Source organism: Callospermophilus lateralis, chromosome 4, assembly GCF_048772815.1.
Source record: "Callospermophilus lateralis isolate mCalLat2 chromosome 4, mCalLat2.hap1, whole genome shotgun sequence".
Taxonomy (NCBI): Eukaryota; Metazoa; Chordata; class Mammalia; order Rodentia; family Sciuridae; genus Callospermophilus; species Callospermophilus lateralis.
Window position 1 is genome coordinate 120985689 of NC_135308.1, and position 21691 is coordinate 121007379.

The 21691-nt window shown below is 36.3% G+C and overlaps 1 protein-coding gene across 1 annotated transcript; it reads left to right on the top strand.

The window, feature by feature from the left end:
• The first annotated feature begins 777 nt into the window (after positions 1–777).
• Cct2 (chaperonin containing TCP1 subunit 2) lies at positions 778–21020 on the top strand. Its single transcript, XM_076854855.1, has 16 exons — positions 778–908; positions 1755–1829; positions 1919–1984; positions 2669–2780; positions 3293–3369; positions 3477–3589; positions 4633–4835; positions 7898–7998; positions 8359–8486; positions 10061–10164; positions 14073–14192; positions 14685–14813; positions 15213–15316; positions 15723–15822; positions 17965–18106; positions 20748–21020. Exons 1-16 carry the CDS (start codon positions 906–908, stop codon positions 20776–20778), a joined length of 1608 nt encoding a protein of 535 aa, XP_076710970.1. The 5' UTR covers positions 778–905; the 3' UTR covers positions 20779–21020.
• The last annotated feature ends 671 nt before the right edge of the window (positions 21021–21691 follow it).

The following is a 21691-nucleotide window of genomic DNA, read 5'->3' on the forward strand; positions in this document are numbered from 1 at the left end:
AAAAAGGGCAAAGACAATTAAATGTTTTGCCTGAGTTCTAAGACCTTGTCCTACTAGGCAATCCAGGTCCAATTAGAAACAACATTTTAAAACTCAACAAAAGGAAAGAAATCCTCCCTTGTAATACTCAGTAAATAAGTATTACTCAGTAAATAATGTTTAAAATTAAAATAACAATAAATATATCATTTAGTAATATGTCCGTAAATATCGCCCCCCCCCAAAAAAAATTAAAGTGGCTGCTTCTGGGAAGAAGAAACAATAAACTCAATTGTTTTTCATTATTAGTATAAAATATTTGAAACTGTACATATGACTTTAATACAAAATTTTAAAGATTAAAAATTTTTTGCATTACTGAAGATTGAACCCTCAGAGGCATTTTTCCGTGGAGATACTGCCCCCGTCCTTTTTAAATTTTAAAGACAGGGCCTGGCTAAGTTGTCAAGGCTGGCTTAGAACTCGCGAGCCTCCAGCCTCAACCTCCGGAGTCGCTGGATTGTAGGCACGAGCCAAAATGTCCGTCTTAAAGATTAAATTTTAAAATAGAAAAATTAAAGATGTGAGGTGGAACTCCGTTGCTGTGGCAACCCCTGTGGCGCGGCGTCTCTTTGTTCTTCGAAAATTTAACCTCAAACCGCCCCGCCCCTTCCTCATCCGGAGCGGTAGGCGCAGCAGTGGCTGAGCGCGAGCCGATGCCCCGCCCTCCCACTGAAGAGCTACGTTTCCGGCCGGTGAGGCAACTCTTGGAGATGCTCCGGCGGCGGCAGCGGCTGCAGGCCGTAGCGGTGCGCAGCTGGGCCCCGCCCTCTGCGATAAAGCGTCCTCGTCACTTCCTGCTTCCTTTTCCCTGCTGGCTGCCGGGCGCGTGAGGGATTTGCTTGTGTGCCGAACTCCTCGGAACCATGGTGAGCCTGGCCTCCTGCTCTCTACCTCCTACCCCTGTCCCAGCCCCACCCCGCAACACCGCTGCTCCCTCCGTGTTCTCAGAGTCGCGGGCTGCCCTTGTCTTGTCTTCTGGGCCCACCGCACATGGCGCCAGTCGCGGCGTGAGGCCTGCGCGGGTTCAGCCGGTAGAGCCCTCCATGCGGGCGGAAAGGAGGAGTGGGCCTAATGAGACATCCTTTTTCTGTTCGGCCTTTCAACAGTCTGGGGACTACGAGACTCGGGTCTTATCCCTAGCGAAGAAGTTTCTAGTGCTCGCACAGCACCGCCCTCCTGGAGGCGGAGTCTGGAGGGCCGTGAAGGAGCCGCCCTAGGGTGGAAGATGGAGGGCGCCCTCCTGGCCGTTGTCGAACGAATAGCCTTACACTCTCTCACTACTCGTCCTTAAGTTAATATTGTCGCTAGTTTGCCCAGACACTCGAACTCTGACTTTACTATTTATACTTGGCATCCTCATGTAAGTCCTTGATGATAGATGCTTAATTTGTGTTTTAAAATTACTGTAAATGAATATTCTCTTAAGATGCCTACTTCTATATGTATTGGAAGGCACTAAAAATATATACTGTTAGAGAGTATGGGTATTCATCCGCAGTGAGCAAGCTTGTAATTCCAGTAGCTCTGGAGGCTGAGGCAGGAGGATCACAAGTTCAAAGATATCTTAAGCAATTTAGAGACCCTAAGAAACTTGATGAGACCCTGGTCAGAATAAAAAGGGTTGGGGATATGAGCCAGTAGTTAAGTGCCCCTGGGTTCAACCCTGGTACCAAAAAATAAAGAGCATCCATATTCTTGATTTTCCGTTTTAGGCATCCCTTTCCCTTGCACCTGTTAACATCTTCAAGGCTGGAGCTGATGAAGAGAGAGCGGAGACAGCTCGTCTGGTAAGCCCATTCTGCCTTGTTCTTATAAAAATACAATTGTATTTTTTTTCTGTGATCAAAATTCTGACAGTCTCAGATTTTCATTTCAGTCATCGTTTATTGGTGCCATCGCCATTGGAGATTTGGTGAAAAGCACGTTGGGACCCAAGGGCATGGTAAGCAAAAATAGCAAGTTTTTTTGTTTTGAGATAGGGTCTTGAAATTTTACCCAGGCTGGCCACAAATATAAGTTTTAATATTTTTTAAAGCTCTTATTGGAGATATAGTTAGTAACTTTTTAAAAATCTTTTAAGACTTAAATTTTATAAGTGGTAAATATGTTATTTTTTTGCTAAGAACAAAATCCGTCCTGGATCATTATCTCCAGTTCCATGTCTTTCCCTGGTGACAACCAGTGTTTTTTGTATGCCATTTTTTCAGTATTTTTCTGTTATGTTCTGACATAACATACACACATGCTGTTTGTGTGTACTTTTTCTGTAATTACTCTTTTAAATTCCTTTCAGAGTAAGTAGATACACCATCTCCTCTTTAACTGTCAAATAGTATTCTGTAGCTTGATTATAACTTTACTTGATGGACGCTTCTGTTGTTTCCATTGTTTTCTATCACAGTGCTGTAACAAATCTAGGAAGGTCTGATTCTCCTTGTGTTTCTAATGCCTCTGGGGATAGATAATGAAGATATGATAGTGGGGTGTATGCATTGGAAACATTTGAAGGCCAGTAGCTATCCGAGGTATTTACATGTCAGCAGTATACTGCTGAGTATACTGATTGATTCATGCATTCTTGAAGGTGAATTTATATCTTAACTTGAAATAAATGTGTTCTCTTTAGGACAAAATTCTTTTAAGTAGTGGACGAGATGCCTCTCTCATGGTAACCAATGATGGTGCCACTATTCTGAAAAATATTGGTGTTGACAACCCAGCAGCTAAAGTTTTAGTTGGTGAGTCTAAAGATAATACTATTTGATTAACATTTTGAAATGGTGTTTTCTAATAGGTTGTGTTGACTGATACTCATCACTTTTTAATAGATTGTTACTATTAAAATACAGTTTTAGAAGTGCCATGTAATTGTTGGTGATTATCTTAGTCCATTTTGTGCTGTTATAACAGAAACCACAGATTGGGTAATTTATAAACAGTAGAAGTTCATTTGGCTCATGGGTCTAGAGGCTAGAAAATGCAAGGTCTGGGAACCATGTCTGGGCCTTCTGCTCTGATATAACATGCTGGTAAGCATCACAAGAGAGAGATTGGGGATTATGTTTCCAACACATGAACTCTGGGGGGCATATTCATACCATAACAGTGGTAAAAATTTTTTATTTCAGACCTAAAAGCTTCCCCAAATTTGTCAGGTGAGGAGTCTATGTTACTGAGAGTAGATTGGTAGTGGGTATTTTTGTATAACTTAGTAAGCTACAGAGAAATAATTTTAACACTTTCTTTCTAGATATGTCAAGGGTTCAAGATGATGAAGTTGGTGATGGCACTACCTCTGTTACTGTTTTAGCAGCAGAATTACTAAGGGTAAGAGCAACTGAGAACTCTGCCCTTGTTTTTTGTTACTATGGTTTTGAATAACACAAGTGATTAAGTCCTTTGTAACTATTATTTTTATAACTGTTTATTAATAGGAAGCAGAATCTTTAATTGCAAAAAAGATTCATCCACAGACCATTATTGCGGGTTGGAGAGAAGCCACAAAGGCTGCAAGAGAAGCTCTGTTGAGTTCTGCTGTTGATCACGGGTTGGTATACCAAAATACTACTGTTCTAAAATTGTAGCCTAAAGAATATTGAAAAGCATACACAAGTATGATTCTGCTTCACTTCACCCACCAGTCAAACCCACATCAGCCTCCAGAGACAGTTACCAAAGTGAAAGTTTGTGTTTCTAGTCTTTTTACATGTAATAAAAATAAAAATGCCCCCAAACCCCAAATACATCGTGTAGAGGGTCTGTTAGCATCTTTTAAAACTAGTTGGATAACAATTATATTTCTTAAGTGTTAGTAATCTCTGCAGTATTACTTTTAATAGAGTTAAACGTTTGCATATAGAACTAATGGAATTTCCTTAGCTTATTTATGGTTGGAGATTTGTGTTCTTGATAATTTTAGTTCTAAAATAATGTGACAGAGTTGTTATCTAGGAACTTGTTTATACAATTGCTTGGTCCAAAGGTCAGTACATGTTTTAAGGCATTTTATGTACATTACCAAATAAATGTTCAAAAAATTTTATTTATACTCCCAGTACACTAATTGTGTGATAATGCTTGTTTCCCCATGCTCTTGGCAACATTTGATTTGTGTGTGTGTGTGTGTGTGTGTATGAATGTATGTGTGAGTGCCCTGGGGATCTAACTAAGGGGCACATCCCTAACCCTCTTGTATTTTATTTAGAGACTGTCCCTGAGTTGCTTAGCCCCTCAATTTTGCTGAGGCTGGCTTTGAACTCAATATCCCCCATCTCAGCCTCCTGAGCCACTGGGATTATGGGCGTGTGCCACCGCACTCAGTACATTTAATATTCTTTTGATTCTCCCTTCATTCCTGCCCCCTTGGGCAGTTTGGTGGAGAAAACGTACCCTTTAATTCACTTCTCTGGATTATTGGAGAGAGGTTTAGTCTTTTCCTGTGAATTTTGGAGACCTGGCTAGGGTAAAAATATCTATGGATTAATGGCTATCTAGATAAGCTTTGAAAAGTAAAATAGGGTTGTTTACTGTGAGCAGACATTTTAATAACAGGATTGGTTTTCTTTTTTTCTTTTATTGCTTTTTATTTAGTTCTGATGAAGTTAAGTTCCGTCAAGATTTAATGAATATTGCAGGAACAACATTATCCTCAAAACTTCTTACTCATCACAAAGATCACTTTACCAAATTAGCTGTAGAAGCTGTTCTCAGACTGAAAGGTTCTGGTAATCTGGAGGCGATTCATGTCATCAAGAAGCTAGGAGGGAGTCTGGCAGATTCTTATTTAGATGAAGGTATGTATGGTGTCCAAATATGGGAAAGAAGTTTGGATAAGCTTCTAAGAGGCTGAATACTGAATGAGTCTTGATTTTAATTAATGGGAATTTGTGACAATTTACAGAGCCAGAAAACTTAACTTTGAGGACATATACATTGCAACCATTTTTCATTTTAATCTATTTGTTAAATACTGACAGTGTGTGTCATCTTCTTATACCATTCCTGCATTTTTCTGGTAACTTCTAGATTTCACTTTGTACCATGAAATTATTTGTGGTCTAGTGAAGAGTAGTTGTAATTTTCTTTTTTAATTTTCTTGATGGACTTTTATTTATTTATATGTGGTGCTGAGAATCGAACCCAGTGCTTCACACATGCTAGGTAAGCGCTCTACCACTGAGCCACAACCCCAGTCCCTGAGTAATTGTAATTTTCTTTTTGCTGAAAATTAGCTACTCTCAAATAGCACTTTTTCTAGTATTATGTGTATCATCCAGGAGGGATCTGAATGAGTCTCAGACCATTTAGTAGTAGCAGGTTACTGAGGAAGTGTTCTTTCTTGTTTTAAGAAGATCCTTTAACTGACAAATCTATGTGATTTATGCCCTGATAGATAGGATTTATAGATCTGTCTATCTATTTATTTATTTATTTTTGATACTGGGGATTCAACCCAGGGGTACTTGACCGCTGAGGTACATCCTCAGTCGTCCTTATTTTTTGAGACAGGGTTAAGCTAATTGCTGAGGCTGACCTTTATATTGGAATCCTCCTGTATGACTAGGATTAAAGGCAAGTGCCATTGCCCTTACTAGAGGGTACAGTTTAGCCTGGAGTTAAAAAGCAACTTCATGTTGTATTTGCTTCTCAAAATGTTATATAGAAGATGTAGGCATTCTCCTACAGGGAAGAAGAAAATTATTACTTTAAAAAATATCTTTTAATTGCATTTTATGTGTAAGGACTAGTATTTTTTTTTTGTAATTCTAATTAGTTATACATGACGGCAGAATGTATTTTGATTTATAATACACAAATGGAGTATAATTTTTCATATATCTGGTTGTGCACAAAGTAGAATCACACAATTTGTGTCATCATACATGTACCTAGGGTAATGATGTTCATCTCATTCCACCATCTTTCCTACCCCCATGCTTCCCCTTTCCCCCCTCCCCTTTGCCCTATTCAAAGTTCCTTCATTCCTCCCATGGGTGCACTCCCCAGCCCGCCTCATTATGGATTAATATCTACTTATCAGAGAAAACATTCAGCCTTTGGTATTTGAGGATTGACTTCACTTAACATGATGTTCTCTAACTCCATCTATTTATCTGCAAATGCCATGATTTTATTCTCTTTTAATACTGAGCAATATTCCATTGTGTATGTATACCACAGTTTCTTTATCTATTCATCTATTGAAGGACATCTAGGTTGCTTCCACAATTTAGCTCTTGTGAATTGAGCTGCTATTAACATTGATGTGGCTGCATCACTGTAGTATGCTATTTTTAAATCCTTTGGGTATAGATCCAGGAGTGGATAGCTGGGTCAAATAGTGGTTCCATTACAAGTTTTCTAAGGAATCTCCTACTGCTTTACAAATTAATTGTACCAATTTGCAGTCCCACCAGCAATGTATGAGTGTGTCTTTTCCCCCACGTACTTGCCAACAGTTATTGTTGCTTATATTCTTGATAATTGCCATTTTGACTGGAGTGAGGTTTTTTTTAATGTATTTATTGATCAATTGTATATCTTCTGAGAGTATATCTTCTGTTGTATATCTTCTGTTCAGTTCCTTAGCTCATTTATTGTTTGGGCTATTTTGTTTTTTTTGGTGTTAAGTTTTTTGAGTTTTTTATATATCCTGGAGATTAGTGCTCTACCTGATGTGTGTGTGGTAAAAATTTGCTCCCGTTCTGTAGGCTCTCTCTTTACCTCACTGATGGTTTCTTTTGTGGAGAAGCAATTTTTTAGTTTGAATCCATCCCAGGACCTTGTGCATGCAACCATTTATTGATTCTTGCTTTTATTTCTTGTACTTTTAGGACACTTGTTAAGGAAGTCAGGGCCTAATCAGACATGATGAAGATTTGGGTCTATTTTTTCTTCTGTTAGGTACAGGGTCTCTTGTTTAGTTCCTAGGTCCTTGATCTACTTTGAGTTGAGTTTTGGGCATGGTGAGAGATGGGGGCTTAATTTCATTTTGCTGCATATGGATTTCCAGTTTTCCCAGCACTATTTGTTGAAGAGACTATCTTTTCTTCAATGTATGTTTTTGGCGCCTTTGTCTAGTAAGAGATAACTGTATTTATGTATTTACTTATTTTGTCTCTGTGTCTTCTGTTCTGTACCACTCGTCTACATGCCTTTTTTGGTGCCAGTACCATGCTGTTTTTGTTACTTTTGTTCTGTAATTGTCTAGTATTTCTTAACAGGACCTGATAAGTAGTGGAATTCTATTTAAAACAAGGTTAGAAGGAGGGGGAAAAAAGGACAGTAGCACAAGCACCTGCTATTCTTTGTTGTCTACCAGGCAGTGCAATAGGAATTGTAGTTCTTCAGTCCTTGTGATGATGACCCATTGAGTGAATAGTTTGACTGAAAAGAGCAGAAAAGTTAATAAGGGAAAAGTTTCTTATGCATTCATTTCAAAGAAGCCTGTAAAGATAAGCAGTACTGAGTTCATATATATGATGGTACCAAATCTCCACAGCTAGGTTAATAGCTAGTATTTCTTTGTCTAATTCTATTTCTATTTGACAGATGTGTATTTATGCTTGATGCTTAACTGTAAAATCAGTATGCATTAGGGACATGATTGGACAAGTTTGTCCAGCTCATCTCTTATACATTATTTTTAAATTTTACTACCAGCTTCAAAGTTTTAGGTTTACCTTTTACTGTCTGCTGTGCTCTGATGTTTTCTGTAATTTAAATAACCACTAAATTGATTTTTCTAATGGGATGGTTTGTAGGTTCTAGGAGTTTGGTAAATTGAACTTGAATAAATTCCTTGAATTAGTCATTTCATAAATGAAGCCTTTTAATACTATTATGTTTATTGTAGGATTCCTATTGGATAAAAAAATTGGAGTAAATCAACCAAAACGAATTGAAAATGCAAAAATTCTTATTGCCAACACTGGAATGGATACAGACAAAATAAAGGTATTTAACTATTTTTCTTGCAGTTGTAATTGCTGGTTGCTATAAACTCAGGCTGGGAATCAGATGCATTAAAAAGCTTAAAATGTGTATATGAATATATACACACATGTACTTTTTTGTATTTAGAGACATGGTGTCTCTGAGCTGCTTAGCGCCTCGCTTTTGCTGAGGCTGGCTTTGAACTTGGGATCCTCCTGCCTCAGCCTCTTGAGCCATTGGGATTATACATACCACTACGCCTGGTTTACATATACATAGTTTTTGATAGTTCATAAAAATGTTGAAATATGCAGTGGGACTTAAAAAGATTAATAAAATTGATGCTGTGTATATGTACTGATGTGTGTTTCTTTGTTTTAGATATTTGGTTCCCGGGTAAGAGTTGATTCTACAGCAAAGGTTGCAGAAATTGAACATGCAGAAAAGGAAAAAATGAAGGAGAAAGTTGAACGTATTCTTAAGCATGGAATAAACTGCTTTATTAACAGGTCTGTGTTTGTATGTATTAATGATACTTTTTTTTTTTGGTGCTAGGGATTGAACCCAGGGCCTAGTGCATACAAGGCAAGCACTCTACCAACTGAGCTATATCCCCAGCTCATTAATGGTATTTTTAATGTAAAAAAATGATTTTTTTCTTACAAAAATTATGGAAGTACTTCATATTGAATTACTTGTATTCGTAATGTTATTTAGAAACTGTAGTACATATTATGTTTACTTTTTAATCTTTTTTGCTACTGGGAATTGAACCCTTATCACTGAGCTACATCCCCAGTCCTTTCTTAAATTTTGAGACAAGTTCTTCCTAAGTTGCTGAGAGTCTCACAAAATTGTCTAGGCTGATATTGGACTTGGGATCCTTCTGCTTCAGCCTCCTTGGTCTCTGATTATAGGAGTACTGTGCCTAGTTACAGTACATATTTTTAATATTATAGATTTTCATAATTAGATGTGATTTACACATACTCTTAGCAGGCATAGAAGTCAATTACATTTAATCTTTACTTTCTTGGCTGACTTGGTGTGGCACAGATGAAGAACATTGTACAGTAGTCGCCCCTGCTCGGCGTTGGATATATTCATAGACCCCTAGAGGATGCTTGAAACTACGGATAGTACTAAACCCTTTAGATACTGTTTCTTGGTTTTCGGTTTTTTTCATTACATGTTTGGGATGAAATTTAACTTGCGAATTAGGCACAGTATGAGATTAACAACACTTGAATGCATCAATAATAAAGTAAGACAGTTAAACTGTACTTTCACATGTTATGTGAAGGTGTTCTTGATTGCCCTCAGTACCTCATTGTACTGTACTTATCTTTCTTGTGATGATGAGAGATTTATGATAACAGTGCTTATGTTTAAGATGAAGTGAGGTGAATAACTTAGGCATTGTACCTTAATGTTTGACTGTGATGTAAGGGTTACTTATATAGAGATATTCTTGATTGTTGATTTAATAACCTAGATGGCTACTAAGTGACTAAAGACGGGTAGAAAACATTGTGGAGACATGGGACAAAGGTGTGATTCACATTCTGGGCAAGACAATGCAAGATTTTAGTAGGCTATTTAGAGCCAAACTATTGGTTTTATTTTTGGGCCTCAATTGACAATGAATAACTGAAGTGTGGGAAAATGAAACCATGTAAAAAATTCTTTAACATTTAAATTTTATTGCTGTAGGTTACCAGGAGTTAACGTATATGGACATCAATAAGGTTTTTGATGCTTTTCTGCTAAATTAACACATTTTCTTTCTTTCTTTCTTTTTTTTTTTTTTTTGTTTTTGTTTTTGTCCTGGGGATTAAACCAAGGGGCACCCAACCACTAAGCCATGTTCCCGGCCCTTTTTTTTTTGAGACAGAGTCTCAATAAGTTGCTAAGTCTAGCTTTGAACTTGACAATCCTATTTTAGCCTCCCATCTTGCTGGGATAAGTGAGAAATGGTAACTTGTTCTAATTTGTGTGTCTGGTAAAAAATATCTGCATTCTTTTTAGCTTGTTTTGAGAAACAGCAGTTTTGAGCATAATGTTTCATATGTTTTATTTGCAGGCAATTAATTTATAATTATCCTGAACAGCTTTTTGGTGCTGCTGGTGTCATGGCTATTGAGCATGCAGATTTTGCAGGTGTAGAGCGCCTGGCCCTTGTTACAGGTATGTATAAGAGGCATTAATTTCTTTTTGGGGTTTTTTTATGGTGCTAGGGATTGAACCCAGGGCATTGTGTATGCAAGGCAAGCACTCTACCAATTGAACTATATCCCCAGCCCAAAAGGCATTAATTTCTAATAAACATAATAGTCACTCAGATTTATTGAACATTACTATATGCGATTCATTGTTGAAAATATGAAGAAATCCCTGTAAGGAGTTTAGAGTTTTAGAGTTATTCTGAAATCTTATTGAAGAGTTATTCTGAAATCTCATTTATACTTTTGGAAGTTTGTAATTTAGTTATCTTTAATTGCTGAGTTGCATCCCAGGCCCTTTTTATTTTTAATTTTGAGCCAGAGTCTTCCCCAAGTTGCTGGGATTATAGGCGTGCACCACCACACTTGACTAGTTACAGTATTTTTAATACAGGTTGAATATTTTTTGTCTGATTGGGACTTTGAAGCCCTTTAGATGTTGGATTTTATTTTTTGATTTAGGAATATTTGCATATATATAATGAGATAACTTGAGGATGGGACCTAGTTGTAAGCATGAAAGTCATTTGTTTTATGTACATCTTGTACTCAGCCTGAAGGAAATTTTAAGCAATAGTTTGGTGCATCTGTGATCCATCACATAAAAGTTTTGCTGTTGTGTTCATGTTCAAAAGTTTATATTTTGAATTTACAGCTAATTTAGGAATGCTTAGCCAAAATAATGCATAATGCCTTAATGTTATGCCAAGTTATATACAAGGTTCACCATGGCTGTGGATTTCTTTTTGTTGGTGTTACTATTTTAAAGATAAATCTTTTTTTAGATGTTAATTAACCTTTGTTTTAGTCATTTATTTATATGTGGTGCTGAGAATCAAACCCAGTGCCTCAAACTTGCTAGGCAAGTGCTCTACACTGAGCCACAACCCCAGCCCTAAAGATAAATTTTTTCTTAACAGTTTATAAGTTTAATTTTCTCAATATAGTCTAAACAAACTATTGCTTAAGGAGTAGTTGAATGCTTCATACCCTATGTAATACAGTTACAGTAGTAACCTTTAATGAACACTTTGTGCTAAAGTATGTATACTTAGTTTTCCTTAATTTTTAAATTTTTCTGAAAGTAATAAATGTTGAAATAAACAGTTCAGCAACATATGATGAAAGTGTATGCTTAACACCCTTGAGTGGAGATTTGAGTGATATAATCCCAATTGTGTCAAATAGAAATTGTGTTTACAAATCAGATAGTAATCTGTATCTTGTTTGTTTCTTGTTGCAATAATGATTTCTACAAGTAGTCACCAAGTAACCCTAGAAAAACTTAAGTTTTATTTTTATCATCTAAATTTCATTTGGGTCCAATAAGTAGGTTGGAAAGTTGGTTTGGAATCTGGGAATGAGAATTGAGAAGACCTGAATGTTGGAAATATTAGAAGAAATTAGGTGTACTAACTTGGAAAGTATTTGTCACCTCATCCCAGAATGATTTTTTGTTTTTCCTTCCCCCTCCCTCCCTCTCTTCCTTCTTTCCTGCACTGGAGATTGAACCGAGGGCCTTATATATGCTAGGCATATGCTCTAACACTAAGTTGCATCCCTAGTTTTTTATTTTTTATTTTGAGACTGGATTACTAAGTTGCTGGGGTGGCCTCCAACTAGCAGTTCTTTTGCCTCAAGCCTTTCTGATAGCTGGGATTATAGGCATGCACCACCATGCCTGGCTCAGAATGATATGTGAAGCCATTTTTAGTAATTTGAGAGGCATAATCTTCCTTTGACCTAGAGACATTTTCCTTTTGTTAATTACTTGGAAGTGGGTTTACCTGTTAAAGTTCTTTTTCTTTATAAGCCGTGGTAAACTTGATGTGTAAGTTAACACATTAAACTATGATGTTCGTGTTGATGTAATTGATCTTCCAATGCAAGAAAATAAAGACATTTTGAAATAAATGTATGATATGTCAAGGTCAATGTAATGTTTTGAGCAACCAATAAATTTCTGATGTTTTAAAAAAAAGAAAAATAGACATAAGAAATATGAATGATAACATAATTCATAGAGCAAATTGATATCATAAGGACTTAGTACATGAAATTGTCAAATATATTCAGAAGAAAATTTACTGCAACAAGCAGAACTCTGGCTGTGAAATTGACCTCATAATCAGAGCTAAGTATCAATGTATGTGAAATGATTATTGCAAATGTCAAGAAATGTCTCATAAGCAGATATAGAAAGATGAAATGAACGTTACCAAAAGTAAAGTTAGATTATTTTTGGATGTGATGTCCCAGATACTTATTGTCTCACATCCATAATACAAGCAGTCTCAAGAATTAACCAGAAGTAAAAAGATTATACAGATTATAAGTTTGTAGAATTTAGAACAGATTCTTTGTCACTTAAAATAATAAGATAACAGCATTGCTAGTCATGGTGGCACTTGTCTGTTTTCCCAGTGATTCAGGAGGTTGAGGCAAGAGGTCAGCCTCAACTTAGCAAGACCCTGTTTCAAAATAAAAAATAAGTAAAAAGGTCTAGGGATATAGTAAAATGCACCTGGTTCAATCCCTGGTACCCCAGCCCCCTGGTACCCTAGCCCCCTGCCCTAAAAGGAAAAAAAAAAAAAGATACTTCTTAATCAGGAAATTGATCCAAAAAAAAAAAAAAAATAGGAAAAGAAGGTTTGGTTGATAATACGTGAAATCCACATTATTAAAAAGGAAAGAACATAATTTTTTAAAAAGGATTTTGAAATGGAAAACTAGCTTGCTTTGATCATGAACAGGAAAGGAAGTAGCTGAAGTTATATTTATAGAGCATGGAAGAGGAAATTAACTTGAAATAAGACATAAGAACTAAAATGAATTCACTCTTTTTTATACCTGGGTAAGTTTTGCTGTGGGAAATTCTCAGTGTGTATTTCTCCCTTTTCTAGGCCTTACTGGGGCTTTTTGACGTTTTCGTTATTGTGAGAATTAGAGCTATCAAATGCCCATATTGTAAGCAGTTCAAAAATACTTACCAAGGTTAGTCAGGTGCAGTGGCGCACATCTGTTACCCAGCAGCTTGGACGTTTGAAACAGGAGGGTTGAGAGTTGAAACCCAGCGCCAGCAAAGAGCTCGGGCCCTGTCTCTAAGTAAAATATAAAATAGGGCTGGGGATATGACTCAGTGGTTGAGTGCTCCAGAGTTCAATCCCTGGTATCCCTCTGTCCCCCAAAATAGTTAACATAAATAAAATATCTGGCCAGATATTTTTATTGTGTCCTGGGAAATTGTTTTATAAAATTTAGTATTCTGGATTGGATTCAGAAGAAAATTAGAATTTAAGTTCAGACTTTTAAAGGTAAATTTTTTTTTAACTTTTGATTTAACCTTTGGGGAGTAGTATCCCACAGCATGCATACAGGTCTGAAGCGAGACTACTTGGATATGAATCTCAGCTTCAGTTTATACTAGCCATGTAACTTTACAGAAATCACTAAACCTGTATGCCTTCTTTGTTTTGTTTTTGTTTGTTTGTGGTGCTGGGGATCAAACCAGGGCCTCACACATGCCAGGCAATCTGTCTACCATGAACCACATTCCTAGCTTTCTGCCTCTTTTTTTGCAATGTGCAAATCAGATAATTAACCTGTGGCATACAGTTGATGTGAAGAATTAGTGTGTAGTGTAACTGATATATAGTAAGCAGTCAGTTTTTTGGTTTTTTTTTTTTTTTTAGTTGTAGATGGACACAGTTTATTTACTTTTATGTGGTGCTGAGGATCCAACCCAGTGCCTTGTACATGCTAGGCAAGAGCTCTACCACTGAGCCACAACCCCAACCCAGCTATCAGTTTTTAAAATGTAGTTAATACATTATTTGTAAGTCTATTACACACATCTAATGTTTATGTTCATAGGTGGAGAAATTGCTTCTACCTTTGATCACCCAGAACTGGTGAAGCTTGGAAGTTGCAAACTTATTGAGGAAGTCATGATTGGAGAAGATAAACTCATTCACTTTTCTGGGGTTGCCCTTGGTGAGTTATTATGCCCTTGGTGTGTTGTTATTATGTATCTCATGGTTCCTGAATCTTTTCTAGGCTCCCTTGAAGTGGAAAAAAAAGTTACTATAGTACTAGAAAATGTTATTAGTCTAAAATCTTTTTTTTTTTTTTTTTTTTTTTTTTATAGTGCTGAGGATTGAGCCCAGGGCCTTATGCATGCAAGGCAAGCACTCTACCAACTGAGCTATATCCTCAGCCCCAAGCCTAAAGTTTTGAAAAAGCATATTTTGAAGTAAACTTCATATTTATTATGCCTTTTATGAAGAGTGCATATTCAGCTTTTAGTTTTCTCTATTATTTAGAATCACTATGAATATAAGTTAGGAAAGAAAATGCGTAACAGAATATATCAGCTTTCAAAATCCCAAAATGTAAACAACACCTACATAAATCATAGAGCGCATAATTTTCATGTTTATGACTAATTTGTCACTATGATATAAGAATATTATGTTTTAATTTTAGGTGAGGCTTGTACCATTGTTTTGCGTGGTGCCACTCAACAAATTTTAGATGAAGCAGAAAGATCTTTGCATGATGCTCTTTGTGTTCTTGCCCAAACTGTGAAGGATTCTAGAACAGTATATGGAGGAGGTAAGAATTTGGAAAACATTAAACACTTTAAGAAATAAAAGTATGATATGGTTCATAGATGGTTTTATTGGTTCTTAGAAACTAAATGTATTATCTTTGTATTTAGGGTTTTTTAAGATTTTTCTCCCCATTTGCAGCACTGGCAGTTAAACCCAGAGGTACCGTACTACTTAGCTACATCCCCATCCCTGTTTTTTGGAGACAGGACCTCTCAGTGTGCTGGGCTGGCCTCCAACTTGTGATTCTTCGGTTTTAGCCTTCAGAATTAGATGGGTTTACAGGCATGTGCCTGGTCTTTGTACTTAATTTTAAAGCACTTGGCAGTATCTGAAGGGAAGTCAATAATTCAGTACCGTGAAGATAACATTAGCAATATTTTAATGGAATTTTTATTCATAGGCTGTTCTGAGATGCTGATGGCTCATGCTGTGACACAGCTTGCCAGTAGAACACCAGGCAAAGAAGCTGTTGCAATGGAGTCTTATGCTAAAGCACTGAGAATGGTAAGCTAGTAAAAATGAGAAATTTCAACTTAAATTTTGTGGCTATTGATGATTTTAAAATGAGTACATTTTACATCCTAGACAGCAAATGGTCAATGCTTTGGCTTTTTTTTTTTTTTTTTTTTAAGTTGTAGACAGAGTACCTTTATTTATTTTTATATGGTGCTAAAGGATCATGTGCTAGACAAGTGCTCTACCGCTGAGCCACAACCCCAGTGCCTGCCTTGGCTTTAAGAACATGAATTACCATTTTCAAATTTGATTCTGAATTTTATACCTTTAATGAGCAATAACTAAAAGCAGATTTTATATTGTTTCTAAATGTAGTTTTTAAAAGCCATCTTTCTAGATAGCAGTAAGTTAATGTTTTGTGTAGTAAAGTTAATTTATCTCCTTCATTTCATAGTTACCAACCATCATAGCTGACAATGCAGGTTATGACAGCGCAGATTTGGTGGCACAGCTCCGAGCTGCTCACAGTGAAGGCAATATAACTGCTGGACTGGGTAAGAAATATGTGCAACTTTTGTAGTAGTTGACAAAAGTGTCTATCTCAAGTTGTTTGTTTTTTTTTTTTTCTTTTTTTTTTTTTTTTTTTTTTGAAAGAAGAAAAAGAAGTTTGCATGATAACTGTATAAGATTTCTTTGTTTCTTTTGTAACTTATCTGGGGAAATATTTAACTTCATATTCTCAACATTACCCTAGGAAGTATAAAACTAGTTAGAAGATTGGTAACTAGTTTGGTATATAATGATGCATAAATAATGCTCATATTCTGAAATAAGTGTAAATTCTGCTACTGCTATTCTCTTTTTGATACTGGAAATTGAAGCCAGGGCCTTGTTAAGCAAGTACTCTACCACTACCACTGATTTATATCCCTAGCCCATCTACTATGATTTCTTAAAACTCCCTTTTCTTTTTTTTGATGGGTGTGTGGGGGGATACCTTGAATTTAATCCAAGGGCACTTAATCACTCAGCCACATCCCTAGTCCTTTTTTTTTTTTTTTTTTTTTTTTTTTTTAATTTTAAAATAGTGCTGAGTCTGGTCTTGAACTTGTGATCCTCTGTCTCAGCCTCCCGAGTCACTGGGATTACAGGCATGCACTGTCATTCTAGCTAATTCCTAATTTTATAATAAACTTATTGAGACATTCTTGAAGGCACATCTTTAATCCATAGATAAGAGTGGCCAACAGGCAGATTTAATTCAGATTAAAAATTTCTAATAAGCTCTGCAGCATATTATAGGAACAGTCTCTTAGAAAGTAGATAATCCTGTCATTGAATAAAAGAGCCAATTAATCATCTGTCTGAGAAACAATGAAAGGTTGGATAGGTGACTTATAAATTTTCTTCCAGGTGTATGACTTCATAGTAGTTAGCAATAAGCAAATTTTTTGCATTAATTTTATATATAGGTATAGATAAAGAGATAATGTAAGTGACCTAGTGTTTTGTACAATTAATTGTTCTTTGACATTGTTGCCCTCTGTTAATACAGGTGAATAGTAATTGAATAGAATAGAAGTGCCTCTTTTTTGGTACTGGGGATTGAAGTCAGAGTTGCATTACCACTGAGCTACATCCCAGTTCCTTTTTTTTTTCTTTTTTTTTTCCTTCATATTGAGACAGGGTCTTGCTGTGTTGTGGAAGCTGGCCTCAAACATGCCACCCTTGTGCATTGGCCTCCTGAGTCACTGAGATTACAGGTGTATGCCACTGCACCTAGCAGTAGTTGACATTGGAATCCCCCTCCTTTTTTTTCTTTTTTGTGGTACTGGAAATTGAACCTAAGGCCTCATCCATGCTAGGCAAAACACTCTTGTCACTGGGCTATATCCTCAGCCCCTTCTCTATATTTTTTAATTGGTACTTTATTCTTAATAGTGGGATTTTCTGTTACATATTCGTGTGCATATAGATAATGATGTATCTATCGTTCCCTGGTACCTCCCCCTTCCCCGTTCTCTGCCTCCCTCGGTCCCCTTCCTCTACACTACTTAACTAATTGTCTGGTCTCCCTTCTTCTGTTTTCATACGATCCACCATACACACACAAATGCCTTTTCCCCCCTTCCTCTTTCTTCCATTTATTAAAAAAAAACATTCAGCCCTAGGCTTGCTGAGTTTGACTTATTTCACTTCACATAAAGTTCTCAAATTCCATTCATTTACCTGCGAGTTCTTATTTATGGTTGAATAAAATTCCATTGTTAAACATACTGCATTATTTTTATCTAGTCATCTGTTAATGGATACCTAGGCCGATTTCAGAATTCAACTGTTGTGAACTGTGCTGCTATAAACATGGGTATGCCTGGTTAGAACTTTTAATTTTTTTTTTTTTTTTTTTTTTGAGGACCTTTATTTATTTGTGTATGGTGCTGAGAATTGAACCCAATGAGTGCCTCATGCATGCTAGGCAAGCCCACTACCACTGAGCCACAACCCCAGTCCTTAGATCTTTTAATTTTTAAAAAGGCTTTCCTGAATTCTTTTATGAACTAATTTGCTAACTATATCAAGTAGTTGGATGTTGTAATCTTAGACTGTTTTTTTAAAACAGGTTTCATTTTATTTATTATAAATCATTAAAGATGTTTTGATACTTCAGTTGTTAAACTACAAGTTTTTCTTTTCAGATATGAAAGAAGGTACCATAGGAGATATGGCAATATTGGGCATCACAGAAAGTTTCCAAGTGAAGCGACAAGTTCTTTTGAGTGCAGCTGAAGCAGCAGAGGTGATTCTACGTGTGGACAACATCATCAAAGCAGCACCAAGGTATCAGAGCACTTTTAGTTTCTAGAAAAAATTACTAACACTGAGACAAGTGGAGCACTTTTACTTGATACTATAGTTAATGGGACACAGAAACATTTTTGCCTAGTTAAAAAGAGTCCCTAAGTTATTTAAAGTAGTCTCAATTCTTAAGAATTTTAAGTCAGGAAAGCTTTTGGGAAAGGGAGCATGAACAACTATGCTATTTATTTGTGTATGGTGGAAATTGAAAGGATTGAAAGGGCACATAAAGAGCCAGATTTAGAAAGTTTAAATATCAGGGAGCTTGGGGGCTAAGGGTAGCAGTGTTGTAATAACCTATAACCTATTTTTTTTTTTTTTTTTTTTTTAACCAGGATGAATAAGCTTCCATTGTTTTCTGTCCTGGGTATACTTCTGTTTAGACATTTTTAAGCACACATTGTATAAGGTTTCTTTATAGGTTTTATTTTAGCAACTTAAGTTCTTTTAAAATCTCATTCACATAGAAATGGTTAAGGACAAGCTGGGACCAGTGGTTTATGCCTTTAATTGTAGCAACTCAGGAGGCTAAGGCAGGAGGATTGCAGATTTGAGGCCAGCGTCAGCAACTTAGTGAGGACTGTCTCTCAAAGAGGGCTGGGGAGGTAGCTTGGTGATTTAGGGTGCCCTGAGTTTCATCCCCACTACTCAGTGTTCCCCCGTCCCCTCCCCACCAAAAAAAAAAGGGTTAAAGGGAAAGATGAAGATTCAGTTAATGATTTTCACTTGCTCTTAGTAGTTATTAGTCATTCATATTTACTATTAGTATTGGTTCAAGGAGATGGGAGAGTATAGTAGTTTGGACCAGGATATTGTAGTAAGGGTGATGAGAAGGGATTGATTGTGGGATCTATTTTGAAAGTAGAACCAGTAGGGTTTTAATTATGAGTTGGATGCAGGGTGTGAGAAGAAAGAGAATTAAAAAATATTTCAAGGATTTTGTCTGAAGAAATGAGTTTCTTTTGTCTGAAATGCAAAGACTGAGAGAAAGAGGGAAGGCAGATAGGGGTTTCAAGCCAGGAGACTGCTTGAGTCTCTACAAGTGAATGTCGTAAATAAGGGAAGAGTTTTTAAGAACTGAGTGCTGCAGAACTCCTATAATAAGTTTGGAAAGATGCAGAGCATCCAATAGGACATAAAGAAGGAATAAACAGATGTAGAAAATTATTAATCCTGGGTAAGGTGTATGAGGATTTGTTATACAATCTACTTTTATTTACATTTGAAACTTTTTTACAATAACAAAATTTAAAAGTGGGTTGGGAGGGATGTCACTTAGGTAGTAGGACAACCAAGGTAATTTGTATCTCCTTAACTAAGTGAAGAAGTGGGAGAGGTTCAGGGGCAAGATCACATAGCCAAACCTACCCATAGAAATCTTCACAGTAGATCTTCACAATACTCAGTGTCCTCAACCACATTTGAAACGTGTATTTTTGCAGTAAAGAAACATGAATACTTTTACTTTCAGCCTTGCCAAACTCATTTTTCATATTCTTTTTGGTACCAGGGTGCTCCACCACTGAGCTACATCCCCAGCCTTTTTTTGTATTATTTAGAGACAGGGTCTCACTGAGTTGCCTAGCACCTCAATTTTGCTGAGGCTGGCTTTGAACTCAAGATCCTCTTGCCTCAGCCTCCCAAGCCAATGGGATTACAGGTGCATGCCACTGCGCCTGGCCATATTCTTAACCACCAGAGAATGTGCTTTTCAGATTAGTGTCCAGTGATAACTGGTTAATAAATTTTTTTGACATGGTTAGGAACCTAGTTTGCCCATAAACTACTGAGTTGGAAGGTGTTTATTTCTGTATGACCTAATTTAATACTATGTTCTTTGAGTCTGTTCTTTTACTTTTCTTTACTGTTTTTTGTGCCTTTAGAAAGAAAGAGTGTTTCTGAATCACAAAGTTAAAAATTTCCCTGTATCCTTACCATCTTTTCTCCTCAAAAGATCCTTATGTGTCCTCACTGTGTGGTCCTTAGAGAATAAAAGTTGTGAGGGATATTTTTGTTATGAATCTAGATTCATCTAGAATCTTCAGTGTCCTGCCATTTTTTGGACTTCTGGTTAAAGTCATTGTGTCAAGGGCTAGGGCTGTAGCTTAGTGGTAGAACACTTTCCTAGCATGTGTGAGGCACTGGATTCGATTCTCAGCACCACATACAAATAAATAAAATAAAGGTCCATCAACCTTATTAAAAACACAAAAAAAGTAATTGTATCTAATACAGTAAAATTTCCTAACATGTATTAGTAAAAAAACATGGATTAACCCTTTTTTCTTGAGATTGTTCTTTTTTTGTTTTTTGTTTTAATTTTTTTTTTTTTAGGTATACATGACAGTGTGGAGTGTGTATCTTAGGTAGGGTATTTGGATGAGAAGTTGAGAATAGTAAATATCCACAGTCCTTTGTGTTTCACAGATTTTCTAATGACCTCTAATAACATACTACTTGAAGAACGTTAGTCAGAGGTAGAAACATGCTTTGTGGGAAATTTGAGTTCTAATGATTTTAATAAAATTAGAATTCTATTTGTCTGTATGTAGTATAAAACTTTGGTTAACATCATGTTTTTCACCTTTGACATTTTTCTTAATTGTATGGTTTTTCCTTATAGGAAACGTGTCCCTGATCATCATCCCTGTTAAGCATTTCCAAATGCTGTTGATCTCTGGACCAGTTCATAACAAAGTTCTTTTTGAAAGAATTCAACCTTTAGAAGAAACCTGTGGAATCGATGGCTGGCTGTGCCCATTATATCCTTAAGTTTGGACATTAGCTGACCTTCTGTTTTAACGTGGGTCTAATTTATTTGCTGTTTCATTTTCCATACAATTCAGTTGATTAAAAGTTCATTTCTCATAGCGTGCATTAAAATTTTGAACAATTACTTAGTTCTTATGTCTTATGATCTTTGTGTACCCTATTTGAAATATTCTTAATAGAAGTGAATGATTGCATTTTCAGTATAGAGTTGATCCACTTAATGATTAACCTAGTGTGTATGAGGCCTTGGGTTTGATTCCTCAGTACCACAAAAACTAAAAAGACAAAACCCGAGATTGAATCCAGGAGTGTTTTACCACTAAGCTGCATCCCCAGTTCCCTAGTTCTTTTTTATTTTCAGATGAGGTCTTGCCAAGTTGCTGAGTTTCATGATGAGTCGCTGAGATTGTCTTTGAACTTAGAATCTGCCTCTCAAATTGCTGGGACTGTAGGTGTTTGCCATTGTGCCTGGCTTTGAAACTTAATAGCAATTTTTACATTTTTAAATGCTTTGATGATTTTTTATTTCTAGAATAATGGAAAGGGCAGAGAATATTCACTTAAAATTTAAAAATGAACTCCTTAAGAACTAGGTGTGTTCTATACAGGTAAACCAGGGGAGTTTGACACAATGTTGTGGTTATATTTTTTACATAAAGTACTATAGATATTATAGTTGAAAAATGTGTTGATAGTGGGGAGTGGTCTATAGCCGTTTATACTTTTTCCTTTAAGCAAGGATTTATACTGATTTTAGGGTAAATTTAAGTGTTGTTCTTAGTAAAAGAATATGTT

Excerpts from the sequence above, each read along its gene's own strand:
- Cct2 (XM_076854855.1), top strand. Across the intron at positions 3,590-4,632 it reads AGTTCTGCTGTTGATCACGG|TTCTGATGAAGTTAAGTTCC; the intron begins GTTGGTATACCA and ends CTTTTTATTTAG. Across the intron at positions 8,487-10,060 it reads ATAAACTGCTTTATTAACAG|GCAATTAATTTATAATTATC; the intron begins GTCTGTGTTTGT and ends TTTTATTTGCAG.